General features: G+C 34.6%; 1 protein-coding gene across 1 annotated transcript in view; it reads left to right on the top strand.

Moving 5' to 3' along the window:
* The window catches only part of COL24A1 (collagen type XXIV alpha 1 chain), a 354,783-nt gene that overhangs the window by 91,629 nt on the left and 247,107 nt on the right, over nucleotides 1–16,047 (top strand). The window contains exons 14-18 of the mRNA XM_063105785.1: nucleotides 4,160–4,213; nucleotides 4,296–4,340; nucleotides 4,594–4,647; nucleotides 4,879–4,932; nucleotides 10,141–10,194. Of these exons, the coding sequence (XP_062961855.1) occupies nucleotides 4,160–4,213; nucleotides 4,296–4,340; nucleotides 4,594–4,647; nucleotides 4,879–4,932; nucleotides 10,141–10,194 (261 nt within the window). The remainder of the gene's footprint in view (nucleotides 1–4,159; nucleotides 4,214–4,295; nucleotides 4,341–4,593; nucleotides 4,648–4,878; nucleotides 4,933–10,140; nucleotides 10,195–16,047) is intronic.

Here is a 16,047-nt window from a genome sequence, read left to right as displayed (position 1 = left end):
CTTTTATGAGAAGCTCTATGTAAAGGTGGAACACAATGGGCTAGTTTTTTGTGTGTAGGCAGCAGTCAGTGGCCTTATTAATGGGCCGAGAAGGAAGTAGACAATGGGAGTTAGACTTCAAAGATATTCTTCATACCTTCTTCATTTAACTTATTAGCACTGAGTTGATTAGTTAAAAAGCTTCTTTTATTACTCTTAAGATCAAGACCAAAATTCTTAACATGGCCCAAGATGTCTAGCCTTGTTTGGTTCTTATCTGCATCTTGAGGACATACTCTTTATGCCCTTGCAAAGCTGTTCCTTCTCAGATGCCATGTGGTATTCCTATTACAAGGCCTTTGCACATGTTTGTCTACCTGAAGCACTCTACCTCTACTTTTCTGCTTAATTAACTCTTACTCATCTTTCAGCTCCAAGACTTAGCACAGTGCCTGGCACATAATAGCGCTCAGGAAAAATAACTGGGTTTTCTATCCGTTTTCTTTCTCTACTTTTCTCTATTTCATCTTCGATGGAAAGAGATTCTACAGAATTCTACAGAATAGGAAATGGCTAATGGTGCTAATAGTCATCTTTGTAATTCTCGTGCCTCTATGGTGGCAAAGATGGTTCTTTATGCTTTTCAAAGTATTTTCACATACATATCTCATTTGCTCTATGAGTTGTAAAGTAGATGGAGCAGATATTATTACTTCCATTTTGCATTCATTAATCTTTAAAATCAAAACAATGTGAGCACCTACTATATGTCAAGCCCTGAACTAGGTGCTAGGCCTAAAAACACAAATTAAGATTCCTGTTTTTGGCAACATTATGATCTAATGGCATAAAAGGAAAAATAAAAAATGTCATACATTGTGATTACTGCTATAAGGCACTAACTATAAAGGCACTGAGAAAGGAGCAATTTGTGTTATCTCAGAGTCACAAAGGAATTGTGTTTTGTTTTGTTTTGTTTTGGGTTGTTTTGTTTTGGGGGGGGTGGCTGGCCAGTACAGGGATCTGAACTCTTGACCTTGGTGTTCTAACACCGCACTCTAACCAACTGAGCTAACTGGCCAGCCTGAGACTTTTTTTTTAAAGCTGTGTCTTAAAGATTGTGTATGAGTAGGGTTGGGTGAAAAAGGGGAAAGAGCTCATTAGGCAGAAAAATGCTGTGTTCAAATACAGAATATGGGGGAAAATGAAAGTTTGGGAAATGGAAAGAGGAGTAGTGGGATTGTAGCATAGGAAGTATGGGGGTTGGGAAAAGAATGGAAGAATGTGAGATTTGGAAAGTAATTGGGAAGGATATGAAGAACCTTTGTATTTCATAGTAATCAGTCTGACTCCTTTCCCAGAGCTGCAGACTCTGCTTTATCTCTCAGGTGTTCCTTCCAGCAAGCACAGTTTCTGACAAGAGATGCTATGGCTTTATCTAAATTATTTTTTCCATGCAGTTGGTTGTTATTGTCATTTCCTTTCTGTATTACACTAGTGACAGTAATTATCACCTGTGAATATGGTTGGAAAGCCCAAGGTGGAACTCACAGTCCTTTCCACAATATACTCATATGAACTCTTATTAATTGGCCAGAGGCTACTGTTTTTAATACAAAGACCTTATCCTTTGGTATCTCTATTTCTTTGACTTACTTTAACTCTGAAGTTCTCTACTATTTATAGATCTGTGGGAGGCTCTTCTGCCTCTGGTGCTACCTCCAAAACACCTTCAACTAAGCTCCCATGAATGAAAATATTTCTTCTGACTGTTCCATCTTCTCATAGAAGAGGAGTGTGGTAGGCTGGGAATGCTGAAGGACCTTCAGGTTACCTTTGTGGAACTGAAAACTTCTCTTAAACTATCATGAATCATTTTCAGAAGGCTTTAAATTTTCAGGACTAGAATTTTCCATTCAATTTGTGACATGCCACAAAATGCTTGCTGTTTCTTGGAAATTTCTACACTATACCATTCAATTTTTACTTTATAATTCTCTATTTACTGAGTCCTTTATCATGTATATATTTTTTGATATCACCCAATACTTAACTATTTTGTGATTTTTGTTTTAGTGTCACTAAAAAGTAAAATAGGATATTGTGCATGCAAAGTACATAATGTGAAGATGCAAGATTAAGAACAGCAATATATTTACTGAAATAAAAGTAAAAAAGAATATTATAGGGCTGCCGGTTAGCTCAGTTGGTTCGTGCATGTTATTATAACACCGAGATGAAGGGTTTGGATCCCCATACCGACCAGCCACCAAAGACAAACAAAAAATATTATATTGTGTATGAAAGGCACAAAGAAAGATTTTTTGTTTGTTTGTAAGACATTTCTTTCCCTACACATGGATTCTTTCCACATAATTTCCAAATAGAGATGTTTATTGTATTTTTGAGCCTATTATGAATTTTAAAGCTATGACGTTGAATAAAGTAGCCACTATAATCATAAGAATAACTGTTTCCTACTGACAGAACTTGAAATTAACAAGCAATGATGTATTAACATTGCATATCTATTAAGTTGGAAAATATTACTCTTTGCTTCTAACAGTCCTACATATTTCAGGATAAGTATGTTGGAAATAATTTATGTTAGTTATATTTCACAGACTTTAAGACTTACCCAAAAGTGAAGATGTCATATTTTCCATTCTGAAATTTATATTATAGATAATTAGAAATTTTCTGTTGTATTGGGAAATAGAGCTCTAGAAATCACTGTTTTAAATTTTATTGTTTGATTTAATTAATTATTTTAGTATTCATTCCACACTTTATTTCAAAACTATTATGTACCAGTTATTATATTGGGTCTGGGAAATAAAGTATAAATGAAACATGCTTCTGCTCTAACAGAATGCACAAAGTAGGAAGACAGGGGAAAAAACGTGCAATAAGTAATGTAGTACAAAAGCATTACAGTTCTGGTAACTGTATCTTCAAAGGCGTGGAGCATGTGATAAGGGAGAGCATGTTAAGAGAATGGAAAACAGTCCCTTGTGGCTAGAATATAAGATTTGGGAGAACGGAGAAGTAAAGGGTGAGGAGTAAAGACAAATGGAAGGAGAGGAAACTGAAAAGGCTGGTGAGAGAGAGGGCCTGGAATGCTGTCATAAGACATTCGGATTCTAACCAAAAGGAGCAATATTTTCACCATTTCAAAAATACAACTTTTAAAGTTCCTTAACATTTGGAAACCATAAAAGAGAGGGTTGAACCAACTTGGACTTCTAGGATGAAGAATAATATGGAAGCCAGACACAGAGATGTAGTGAGAAGAAGAAGGAAAATGAAAGCCTCAGTGACACAGAAATTAAATTATAACTGATCTCCAAACCATCAAGAGATGCCCAATTTTTTTTTGAATTTTTCTTTCAAATACCCTTATTGTTGCTCTTGTCCTTTGTCTTCTAAGATGACACATTAATTTTTCTAAGTCTTTTTTTTTCAGGACACCATAGTGATAGTTAAGTTTTTTGAGGAGTTTGTGCATTGAGTTGAGAACCTTCACATTAGAGAATACGTCTTTTTCCTCTTTGCTTCTTCAGCACTGCTACAGTGTTTGGTATATATTGTGTTCCACAAGTATTAAATGATGAATAAATGAGATAAGCCCAGAAGAGTACAGCCTTTTGTTCGCTGCTCAGTCTGTCCCTGAAATTATGGTAAATTTTGTCATTCTGCAAATTTCAAATCATAAAATCAATATAAATCATTGGAATGCCTGGCACATAGTAACTGCTCAATAAATATTTGCTGAATAAATGGGTGAAATGAAAATCTAAGGCAGTCAGCGAAGTATTTATTGAATACTTCCTGGTAACATGGCATTAAAATATTCCTTTAAGATGTCAGCTAGCTGGAGAAATATTGCTAGATGAATATCATGGCCATTAAGTATTATAAGAGCTCAGAGGAGAGAATGATCCTTGTGGACCAGACCAGTATGAGGTTTTAGGAAATTGGATGTTCTTCATTAAATTTTGAAAAATTGGTATGATTTTTAAATGTGGAGAGGAAACAACGTTGTTGAAGAACAAGGCATGTGCTGGAGCTTTGTGAGATAAACTGTTCTGGGTTCATTAATTTATTAATTGATTGTAGCGCATTCTCTTCCTAATCCTAGTGAATGCTTAATGATGCCTTTCCTTCTCACTGTTTTCAGGGAAGTGTTGGCCCTGTGGGACTAATTGGACCTTCTGGAATTCCTGGCCCTATGGTAGGGTTCTATTTGCATAATGGATATTTTCCCCTTAAATTCTCTATCATATCACAAAATATCACTTTTATTTTTTTTTAAGGGACTTTCCGGGAATAAGGGACTACCTGGAATCAAAGGTGATAAGGTGATTTAAATATTAACATTGTCATAGAGATAATTTCTTATCACATTTAGCTTTTTTCTTTCTTTTGGGTCAACATAACATATAAGATATTTTGTTTTTATCTATGAGTTCTAATTTGTACTATCAATTATATTAATTTTTCTCAGAAGAAGGAAAACTAGAGAAATTACTCTTTGTAATTAATATTTTTTTTCTAATAATATTGCCATATTTGTGATGCATAAGTGTCTTTGTATGAAATTGTGCTCTCTAGGGTGAACAAGGCATTGCAGGAGAGCCAGGAGAACCAGGGTATCCTGGAGACAAGGTAACTTTCTGCCATTAATTTTATGTAAATATAAAAAAGTATAAATTAAACATGTGTTTTTTTTTTTTGAGATATGGTATCAATATGGTTTTAAATTCTTGTCTGAAACAATTTTTTATTCAATTTCTTTGGAATATTTCCATAAATTTTTTTAGTAGTTTGTAAATATAGGTATTTCTGCCTTTTGTGGTATAATAGCTTTTTCTTCCCTCTACTCTTCTTTTCTTTTAGGGTGCTGTTGGTTTGCCAGGACCACCAGGGATGAGGGGAAAGCCAGGACCTTCAGTAAGTTTGAACTTTTGCTTTGTTCTTTCTGACTAACAGAGTGCATGCCGTGGCATGAGTTTTTAAATTTTTAATTAATTAATCAATTAGTTAATTTTTGATTGACATGTATTGATTATAAATATGGGGTGCAGTGTTATATTTCAATACATGTATACAATGTGTGATGATCAAATCAGAGTAATTAGCATATTCATCCCTGCAAAAATTTATCACTTTTTTGTGATGAGAACATTTGAGCTTCTCCCTTCTAGTCAACTGAGAGCATACAATAAATTATTGTTAATTATAGATGCCTAGTACTACTGTAGACACTAGAACTTACTTGAACTATCTAGTGTGATTTTTGTATCTATTAACCAACCTCTACCTGCCCACACCCTCCCCGACCTAGCCTCTAATAACTGCATTTCTACTCACCACTTCTATAAGCTCAACTTTTTTTTTTAGCTTCAACATACGAGTGAGAATATGTGGTATTCATCCTTCCATACCTGACTTATTTCACTAGACATAATGTCTTCCAGGCTCATCTATGTTAACACAACTGACAGGATTTCATTCTTTTTTATGGCCAAGTAGCATTCCATTGTGTATATTTTCCACATTTTTTTTAATCCATTCATCTATTGATGGACATCTGTTTGATTCCATATCGTGGCTGTTGTGAATAGTGCTGCAATAAACATGGGGTGCAGATATCTCTTCAGTATGGTAATTTACTTTCTTTTGCATAAATACCCAGCAGTAGGATTGCTGGATTATTTGGTAGTTCTATTTTTAGTTTTTTTGAGGACTCTCCATACTGTTTTCCATAATGGCTGTTCTAATTTACATTCCCACCCACACTGTATAGGAGTTCTCTTTTCTCTGCATCCTTGCCAGCATTTCCTTTTTGTCTTTTTGATAATGGCCATTCTATTCATTCATCTCATTCTGGAGTGAGATGATATCTCATTGTGGTTTTGATTTGCATTTCCCTGATGATTGGTGACCTTTAGCATTTTTTCATATACCTATTGGCCACTTGTATGACTTCTTTGGAGAAATGTCTAGTCAGGTCATTTGCCCATCTTTTTAATCAGATTATTTTTATGCTGTGGCATGAGTCTTGATATGTGTCTGCTAATAGGATATAAGAAGGGGGATATAAACCTACCAGTCTTCCATTTTCTCTCTTCAGTTTTAGAATATAGCTAATCCCTCAAGTATTCAGCTCACATTCCATAAACTGTTAAACCTCCGCCCACCCCAATCCCAGGCCAAAGCCAAGTTTCTGTGAGCCCTAAAGATCTTGGTTATATTATTTCTCTGAATGATCTACTATAGACAGTATTTGAATTAAACAATGGGCATTTAAGCCAGAAGATATAAAGCATCTAAAATAATATTTTAGTTTTTTTCAAATATCAGTTTCATTAAGGAAACATTCTGAAGAAAAAATAGCATGTCACACACTGTTGTAGGCTCAGATATTCTAGTTTCTTGTCTTCTCTCTAATCCTTGGGCATCAATTAGTTAGAGAAAAAGATACCATATATTGTAATTAGCATTAAACCAAACAAATTATAAAACTAAAATTACTTAGTAGTTAAAATCATCTAAATAAAATGATTAAAACATGACTCAAAAGTATATCTCTGAATATTAAAAATTATAATAATTCTTGTAGCTAACATTTACTGAATGTTTATAAAGTGCCAGGCAGTATTCTAAGGGCTATACACCTAATTTAATCCTTGTAACAATCCTATGAAGTTATAATAATATTTAGTTAATATTTCAAAATAGTTTTAGGATTTTAATATTGATTATAACTCTATACAGGTGAAGATGATTATAGATAGAAAAAATTAGATATTTAATTATAATTTGTTAGTATAATATTAAAATATATATTGGAAAAAAAGTGTTGTTTTCCTGAGCAATTTATCATGTTCCCTCGAACTTTACCGTCCCATCTCAGGGTTATTTATTTTTGCATCTCAGGAAGTAGTATTAAATTGCAGAACTTTATCTACCCTGTTCTTTGTGACTTTCAACAGTGACAGCATTTTACATATATTTCTCAGGAATTATTTAATCCAAAGAACAATTTTTGGCATCTATTTGTTTGATGACATGTTGGTGGTGACCTTTGATTTTACTAGCTTTTCATCCTGGATTTACGGTAGCTAATCCAGGCAGCAGTATACCCAGACTTTTGCCCTGGAGTTGAATCTCAGAAACTCCAAAGTGCATAAAAAAGGTAATGAGAATAGGTCATGAAGCTAACAAACAGCTTCTGTTTTTCAAAGATGATTCTAAACCATATAACAGGGATTTCTGATATCTGCAGTGATTGGCAAAATAAGACTCTACCTTTTTATATCTTCATTTTTTATGATGTGAGGGTTTGATAAACCTTTGGTAATAATAATAAGAGGAAATGATTCAACACACAAGGGCCAATACTAATTAATAAATATCAATATTTTTCTCTTATGCTTTATAATTAATTTCTTGAGGCAACTAAAGTCAGATATGCTTACATAAGGCAAACCATTTTAATGTTCCCTACTCTTGTATTCAATTTATATTGATAACATGTTTATGTGAAGGAAAAAAAAAAATCACTGGTCTAGAAGACAAAGACCTAGATTCTCATCCTTGCTCTGACACTTGACCTGCTATCACCTTGGGCATTTAACCATCAAGTATCTAGTTTCTCATGTTTAAAATGACAGTCAGACTATATGATGCGTAAGGTTCTTTGTAGCTCTGTGACTGTATGATATTTTTCTCTTTTAATAATAGTACTTAGCAATATTTCTCTAACCTAAGCTAAAGAAAAGGCAGAGAACCTGTTTCACCCTTAATACATTGCCTTAAAATTCTTAGTATTTTTTTTTTCCTGAAATAAATTACAAAAAAAATGCTAATGGGGTTCTTTCAGGACAGGAAGCAAAAGATAGTGCTTTTACTTGCTCATTTTATGCCTTTCTATACTATTCTACTAAAAAAAAATAATGTCAGCAGGAATTTCTTTGGTAGAGAGATAATTGTTCTGTTTGTTTTATCAAATCTTTGAGAAATGTATACTTCGGTCTGAAGATAAGATAGGGACTCATGACTTAATGCCAGTGAGATGGCCTTGTCTTTAGTCTCACTTTATTTATTGCTTGTTTATATTCTTATTAATAGAAGAAATTGTAGATGTTCGACCTGGAAACCTTCCCTGTTATGGAAGGAGACACCTGTTTGATGAAAAGTTGCTTACACACAATGTTATTGTATTAAGAAACAAACTCCCACACTCAATTATACAAGTTAGTAATTACATAAAATATTTTATTTACTGTCATAGAAAGAATGCCAAAGTCATAAGGATGTCTTTCCTATTTTCTATGCCCTATTTTTAGTTTCCTGTCATCTAAGATCTTGGTATTATTAATATTATTTCCAAATGGATCTAAGTTGTAATATGAAAGAGTATTTTCGAGATATAAGAAAGAGTGTCCTGATCTGATCTGGAAGGTGTTTACATTCCAGAACAAAGAAGCTTTTGCTTTGCAAGTTTTCGAAAAATAGGGAAAGCTACCATTCTGAAGTTGTTACAAAATACTCTTTCCTTGATACAGAGAAAACAGACAATTATTATGTCCTTTCCATTTTTTAACTAGAAGTTTCTCTAATTTATAGACGTTTACTTAATATTAATTCTCTAAAATTTACTTGAAAACTCAGTTTTTGTAAAGAAAAATAGACATTCACAGGAAATTTGCAATTGAAGTCTTGCAAAATGAGGAATGAATAGAATTATTCTACAATTTATATTTTTAAATATCTGGTTGTCAATCAACTTCTCTGAAAATGAAGGCCTAGGATATGCTCTTTTCCCTTGCTGCTTGTAAATTTAGCTTCTTGGATGGATTTTGCCACTAGAGGGCCCCAGTGAGAACCCCATCTCTCTTTTTTTTTTTTTTTTTTTTTTTTTTTTTTGTCGTTTTTTCGTGACCGGCACTCAGCCAGTGAGTGCACCGGTCAGTCCTATATAGGATCCGAACCCGCGGCAGGAGCGTCGCCGCACTCCCAGCGCAGCACTCTACCAAGTGCGCCACGGGCTCGGCCCCCCATCTCTCTTTAAGAGAGGTGCTTGTCATTTTAAGAATTTAAGGCTCTCTTAATACTAAGTCTGATGGATCACAGTTTTTGTTTTTATTTGTCAGGCAGAACTTACATGAGAATTTTCACAGTGTTTCATTGCCTTTCTCTAGGTTTTTACTGCTGTAGTTGTATTGTGTCCTGCTTTATGTCCAGAAACCTCAGCATTGAGAATGGATTTATAACATATAGAAACTATGCTTTAGTTCTTGGAAAATCAATAATTCTGTATTGTATCTTGCAATTTTATGTGATCTGAAGCCTATTTAAATCAAATTTGAAGCTCATATAGAAGCTCAGTATGACAGAAATAATGAATTCAATAGTTTTTCTTATAAAAACAAGGGTATCATCAGACTAATGGCCTTCCCTGTTCTATACTTCCATCCCTCGAGAACATTGCCAGCCTTTTCCAGTTTCAGGCTTTTTACCCACTTCTCTCTCCTCTCACTTTTCTCTCCAGCCCTGATTTCACTTCTTTAGTATAAATGTCAGAAATGGGCTTCAGAGATGTTGAAGCTGAATCCTCAAAACGTCAATTAAAGGATCAAAACAATCTAGGAATTATAGGTATCAGCCAGGAGAGGAGCAAAGGTGTGAAAAGAAGGATTAATGGTTGTAAAATTGACTAACACTTAATGAGTACTTTCCATGTGCCAGGCACTGTGCTTAGTTACAAGGAATTTTCAGAGACAGTCCTAGGACTCAAGTTATTTATAAAAGCAGTTCCTCATCTAGAGTTCCCTACCTTGTTGAGTTAAGTTTTATTGTCTTATCTCTAGAAAACACACATACATATTATACAATTTTTTGTTGATTTGAGTACTTCACTCATTAGTTTGTTTATATCTGTAACATGAATACATATATATTACATCCATAAACATTTTATTTAAATAAGTTTCACAGTGATGATGGTTATAAATTAAGTCTCTAAAAAGTCATTACAACTTTGTTTGACATAATATATTGAGTGCCGTTTGATTACCATATGCCTATTTTCTCTTTTAATTGTATCAAGTTAATATTTATACCTTCATTCTCTCCCCCCACCCTCCATTATAGGGCCAACCAGGTGACCCAGGACTCCGTGGACCATCTGGCCCTCCAGGACCAGAGGTAAAATATTGGTGGAAAGATAATAAATTTGAAACGAAACAAAAATGGTAGAAATTAAACTTCATTGGTAAAACATGTTTTTACGTATTAGGCTTAAGAAAGATTCTCTCTAAAGTATGTATCTGTGTAAATAGTTTGGACTAAATTTTTTTCTGTTATGTTAGGAGGAATACAACAGTGAGCCTAAGAAAACAGAAGAAGGTATTAACCACATTTCATCCTGATTAGATCACAGCTGATTTTTGTGTTTTGCACAACAACATAATAGTTAATAGTTATTAATATAACATATACTTGGGGCTAGAAATGAAATTTCAGGACATAAACTCCACTGAATTGTTAATGCACAATGCTTCTAATTCTTGTTGTATGCATATATCATTTGGATCTCATATTCTAGAATAAATATAATTAAATCAGAACTACATATATTAAATTTGTTCACATACTGTTTAAAATTTTGATTTTGATTAATGCTTGATATAGAGTGGCTTTCTTTTCTGAAGGTCTACATAGAATATAAGTTTCTGAGATATAACATTTGGGCTTTTTTGAGTCGTATGAGTCATACAAATATCCTACAAGGAGATAAATCTTCTGAAACTTACTTCAGTTTCAGAAATATATACCAAAAAATATATGTGTGTGTGTGTGTGTGTGTGTACTTACCTGTACGCACACAAAAATACCCATGCACATCTAATTTAGAGTCATAGATGCAGCAGTAAAGCTGAGAAAATGAATTTAGCTTCAGAATAAATAAATCCTAGCAATAAAGTCCCCATAGTATCAAGCAGTAGGCACAGTTTCTAGGAATAGTACTGTACTAATGCTTTCTCCCTTTCTTTGTAAACCATAAATCTATTTCCTGATCCACAGCTGTCTTTCAGGTTAGCTGATTTCTTTAGCAAATGCTTATTCTTATTTATTGTCTAATTAAAAAATATATTGGATATTGATAGCTCAAAAATCTAGAAACCTACATTGTACTAGTTTTATTGACAGGGAGGTAATAAAAAGTAAAACACAGTAGTATATTGATGTCATCATTATTAGAAGAAGGAAATGATTCTGAGTAATTAAAACTTCAGATTAATGTAAGTTTATCTCTTTATATGAACCTACATTCTTTTTTTATTTTATTTTATTTTATTTTATTTTATTTTATTTTATTTTGTCGATATACATTGTGGCTGATTATTGCTCCCCATCACCAAAACCTCCCTCCCTTCTCCCTCCCCCCCTCCCCCCCAACAATGTCCTTTCTGTTTGCTTGTCGTATGAACTTCAAATAATTGTGGTTGTTATATCTTCTTCCCCCCCCCCCGGTTTGTGTGTGTGTGTGTGTGTGTGTGTGTGTGTGTGTGTGTGTGTGTGTGAATTTATATATTAATTTTTAGCTCCCTCCAATAAGTGAGAACATGTGGTATTTCTCTTTCTGTGCCTGACTTGTTTCACTTAATATAATTCTCTCAAGGTCCATCCATGTTGTTGCAAATGGCAGTATTTCATTCGTTTTTATAGCTGAGTAGTATTCCATTGTGTAGATGTACCACATTTTCCGTATCCACTCATCTGATGATGGGCATTTGGGCTGGTTCCAACTCTTGGCTATTGTAAAGAGTGCTGCGATGAACATTGGGGAACGGGTATACCTTCGACTTGATGATTTCCATTCCTCTGGGCATATTCCCAACAGTGGGACAGCTGGGTCATATGGTAGATCTATCTGCAATTGTTTGAGGAACCTCCATACCATTTTCCATAGAGGCTGCACCATTTTGCAGTCCCACCAACAATGTATGAGAGTTCCTTTTTCTCCGCAGCCTCGCCAGCATTTATCGTTCATAGTCTTTTGGATTTTAGCCATCCTAACTGGGGTTAGATGGTATCTCAATGTGGTTTTGATTTGCATTTCCCGGATGCTGAGTGATGTTGAGCATTTTTTCATATGTCTGTTGGCCATTTGGATATCTTCCTTAGAGAAATGCCTACTTAGCTCTTTTGCCCATTTTTTAATTGGGTTGCTTGTTTTCTTCTTGTAAAGTTGTTTGAGTTCCTTATATATTCTGGATATTAATCCTTTGTCAGATGTATATTTTGCAAATATTTTCTCCCACTCTGTTGGTTGTCTTTTAACTCTTTTAATTGTTTCTTTTGCTGTGCAGAAGCTTTTTAGTTTGATATAATCCCATTTGTTTATTTTTCCTTTGGTTGCCCATGCTTTTGGGCTTGTATTCATGAAGTCTGTGCCCAGTCCTATTTCCTGAAGTGTTTCTCCTATGTTTTCTTTAAGAAGTTTTATGGTTTCAGGGTGTATATTTAAATCCTTAATCCATTTTGAGTTGATTTTAGTATACGGTGAGAGGTATGGATCTAGTTTCATTCTCCTGCATATGGATATCCAGTTATCCCAGCACCATTTGCTGAAGAGGCAGTCCCTTCGCCAGTGAATAGGCTTGGTGCCTTTGTCAAAGATCAGCTGGCAGTAAGTGTGTGGGTTGATTTCTGGATTCTCTATTCTATTCCATTGGTCAGTGTGTCTGTTTTTATGCCAGTACCATACTGTTTTGGTTATTATAGCTTTGTAGTATAGCTTAAAGTCAGGTAGTGTTATGCTTCCAGCTTTATTTTTTTTGCTCAGCATTGCTTTGGCTATGCATGGTCTTTTATGAACCTACATTCTTTTATCTTAATTATTTTCAATGAAAACTTTCCTGTGTCTTCTTATAGTGAGGATGCAGAATCTAATTTAGCTTCCACTGTCTGTAAAGGTTATTGTTATGACTGTAAATTGTTCTATTATAACTACAGTTATGGATGGGATCTACCTTAGGAAGGGCTATGTTGCCTCTTTGCTATCAGTATGGTTTTGGGTCATTTTCTTCTTTCTCGTGAAGCTTGGTTAAAGGATGCATGAACTGTGTTTTCACTTACTACTTGGTCTTCCAGAGATGTTTTTTTTTCTTTGATTCTTTTGAAATTTTATGATTTGGAATCAGCATTCAAAATGTTGTCTCATTGGTTTTGATATCTGCACTACTGTCAGACTGTACCCATTCTTCCCCTTTACTTGTATTAAAATTTTTCATGGGGCTAAAGATGTAATCTGTACTCTCTCAGGAATTGGTAAAAGATTCTTTTCAGAACAGGGCCTAATCCAAAGATCATAACTTCTTCTTGATCATAAAAATGTAGTACGTAGGCAACCATACATAAGGCAGCACTTTTACCCAAATCCTTTTTAACATTAGGCTTTTAATAGAATTGCAGGTCCAGAAATTTCAGATAGTATGTTTAATAGTAAATTAAGCTTGAAAAGTTTCTACTTTCCCAGTGGCTGAATTTTCTTAGGTAATGGGTCTTATGCGTTATGCTAAACTTAGGCCTTCTCTTGTAAGCATGGACCAAAGATTGCTAAGCAAGCAAATGGAATTATCAGGCTGTGCTTTACACATATGAGTGGTAGCAGGGGGAGGGTAAAAGGGAAGGAGCGGGGGAGGACAAGGATTCTAATTAAAGGCTATTTAGAGGTATAATGCAGTAGAGCAAGGGATTGATAATGAGGTCCTGTGACAACAGAGAGGTAAGGATGGCTTCAAGAGAGAATTAGGAAATACAGTTCATAGCACTTGACCCATTCAGTTCATTCTGTTTGTGGGAGAGAGGAATAAAAGACAATTTTAATATTTCTTGCTTAAACAGTTGGGTAGACTATGTATGACTATTCTAAAAATAAAGAATAAAGGAGGAAAAGGACGCTGTTGAGAAGGAGGAGCTTCAGGCTATTTGGAAATAATTCTTTGTTTTTGAATCTGTTAAGGCAGAAATGCCTACAGGACATATAGAAAACTAGTTTGATAAGTGTATAGAAACTATAGGCCTGAAGCTCAGAAGAAAAAAATGGACTAGAGATACATAATTATATAGTTATCCACATAGAAGTATTAGATGAAACAACTGTAGTAGATAAAATAATTGAGGGAAAGTTTATAAAACAAAGTTTGAAAATGCTACACACCTGGAAATTCATCCCCAGAAGGCTATATTCTATGTCTACAGTGCAATTAAGTTTTAGGTTGATAATAAAAGGGCAGCAAAATGAATTTTTGTAACTGAAAAACACACTCCTTAGTAATTCATGGTGTGGAGAGGAAAAAAATCACAATGTAAATTAGAAAATATTTAGAATTGAATGAGAACAATTCCCTCTAAAAACTTGAGCACTGCAGCTAAAACAACACTTAGAGGGAAATTCATAGATAAATTTACATCTCTCAAAAGCTAGGAAGATAAGAAATAAATTTTGCTGAGCATAAATGTAGGGATTTGTTTCAAAAGGAGAAAGAAGTTAAAAGAGGTGAAATAGGATAGGCTCTCTGTTCTCTCTATAAGTAGGAGACTAAATCTCAAGAGTATGAGGAATATACAAAAGGAGGGAGCTTGAGGAGTTCCATGAAAAGTAAGTCAGAGAGTAACTAGGGACTAATAAAATAATTTCTGAGTTGTGTCAAGGTTGAAATTTAAAAGGCTTTTGCCTGAACACCACAAAGTCCTGTACATTTTATTGGAAGTACATTAAAACTCTGAATCTGAGCTTCCTACTGGCCAAAACAATGAAACGTGATCAGTTATATGATTCTCCTCTCCCTTGAATAAAAACATATTAATTATTCAGAAGGAGAGTAATCATTCACAGTGTTAAGGCTGTGTGATTTCCATTTTTCAATATAGAATGATGTCATAACACCAAAGTATAATTTAGTAGAAGCAGTTCTACTAGAGGCAAAAATCATGAGACCTAGATATGTACTTCTGTGATAGCTTTTGGGTGATAAAAGGTTTAAGCTAATAACTGAAAATTACAGTATTTGGGGGTTAATATCTTCTGCATGAGAATTGATGAGTAAGCCTGAGTACCTTGAGCAAATTACTTAAGCTCTCTGGGCCTTTTCTCATCATAAGATGGAAATATGAATAATACCAACCTCATAAAGTTGTATTACATGCATTAATACATGTAGAACACTTCAGTGTCTGGTTAAGAGGAAGCATTTAATATATGTTAGCTTCCATCATGACCACTGTCATAGTAGGCAGAAGGAACTGTCTAGACCCAAGGTAGAAAAAGCCTGGCCGGTTCAAGATCAGAAAGAGTGCCAATGTAACTGGAGTGAGAAGAGTGAATGAAGAGGAAATCAGTATGCAGTGAAGTTGGAAAAGCAGACAGAGGATATATCATGTAGGCCCTTGCAGTGGACAATAAGTTGGGATTTTATTCTAAATGCAACAAGAAGCCATCAGAGGTTTCGCAGGTCAATGGCACTATCTGATCTGGGATTTATGCTTTTAAAAGATTACTCTGGCTGCTGTATGGACATGAGACAGTGGGGAGAAAGGAGACTAAAAACAGGGAGATGATTTAAGGAGATTATTTCAGTTCTCTAGGCACACCTATATGGTGTCTCACACTAGAATTGTAGGAGTAGAGAAAGAGCTTGTTTAAGTGAATAGTAACTTTAGTTTTTGACGCTAAAACCATGCCCGCTGTAGAATAGTGATTTTCAACCTTGACTGGGCATCAGTATCAACCAGAGGATTAAAAAAAAAAAAAATACGGATGCCCAGCAATGAATCAGAATCACTTGGGGGTACTCCATAGGTGATTAACAGCAACAACAGCAACTATAAAGAACCACATTTTATCTTTCTGTTCTTTATGGCAGCAGAACCTTTATCCAGAAGAATGAAAGTGTTTTCAAACCAGTAAGATACAAGACTGCGAAGGAAGGCAGAACATTCTCCTGCTCTCTGCTTGGAAATTATTGTCTGATTCTGTAGGTTAGCAACCTT

This window comes from Cynocephalus volans, chromosome 8 (genome assembly GCF_027409185.1).
Source record: "Cynocephalus volans isolate mCynVol1 chromosome 8, mCynVol1.pri, whole genome shotgun sequence".
In the NCBI taxonomy this organism is placed as follows: domain Eukaryota; kingdom Metazoa; phylum Chordata; class Mammalia; order Dermoptera; family Cynocephalidae; genus Cynocephalus; species Cynocephalus volans.
The sequence above is the reverse complement of the archived record's forward strand: the minus strand, read 5'-3'. Positions and strand labels throughout refer to the sequence as shown.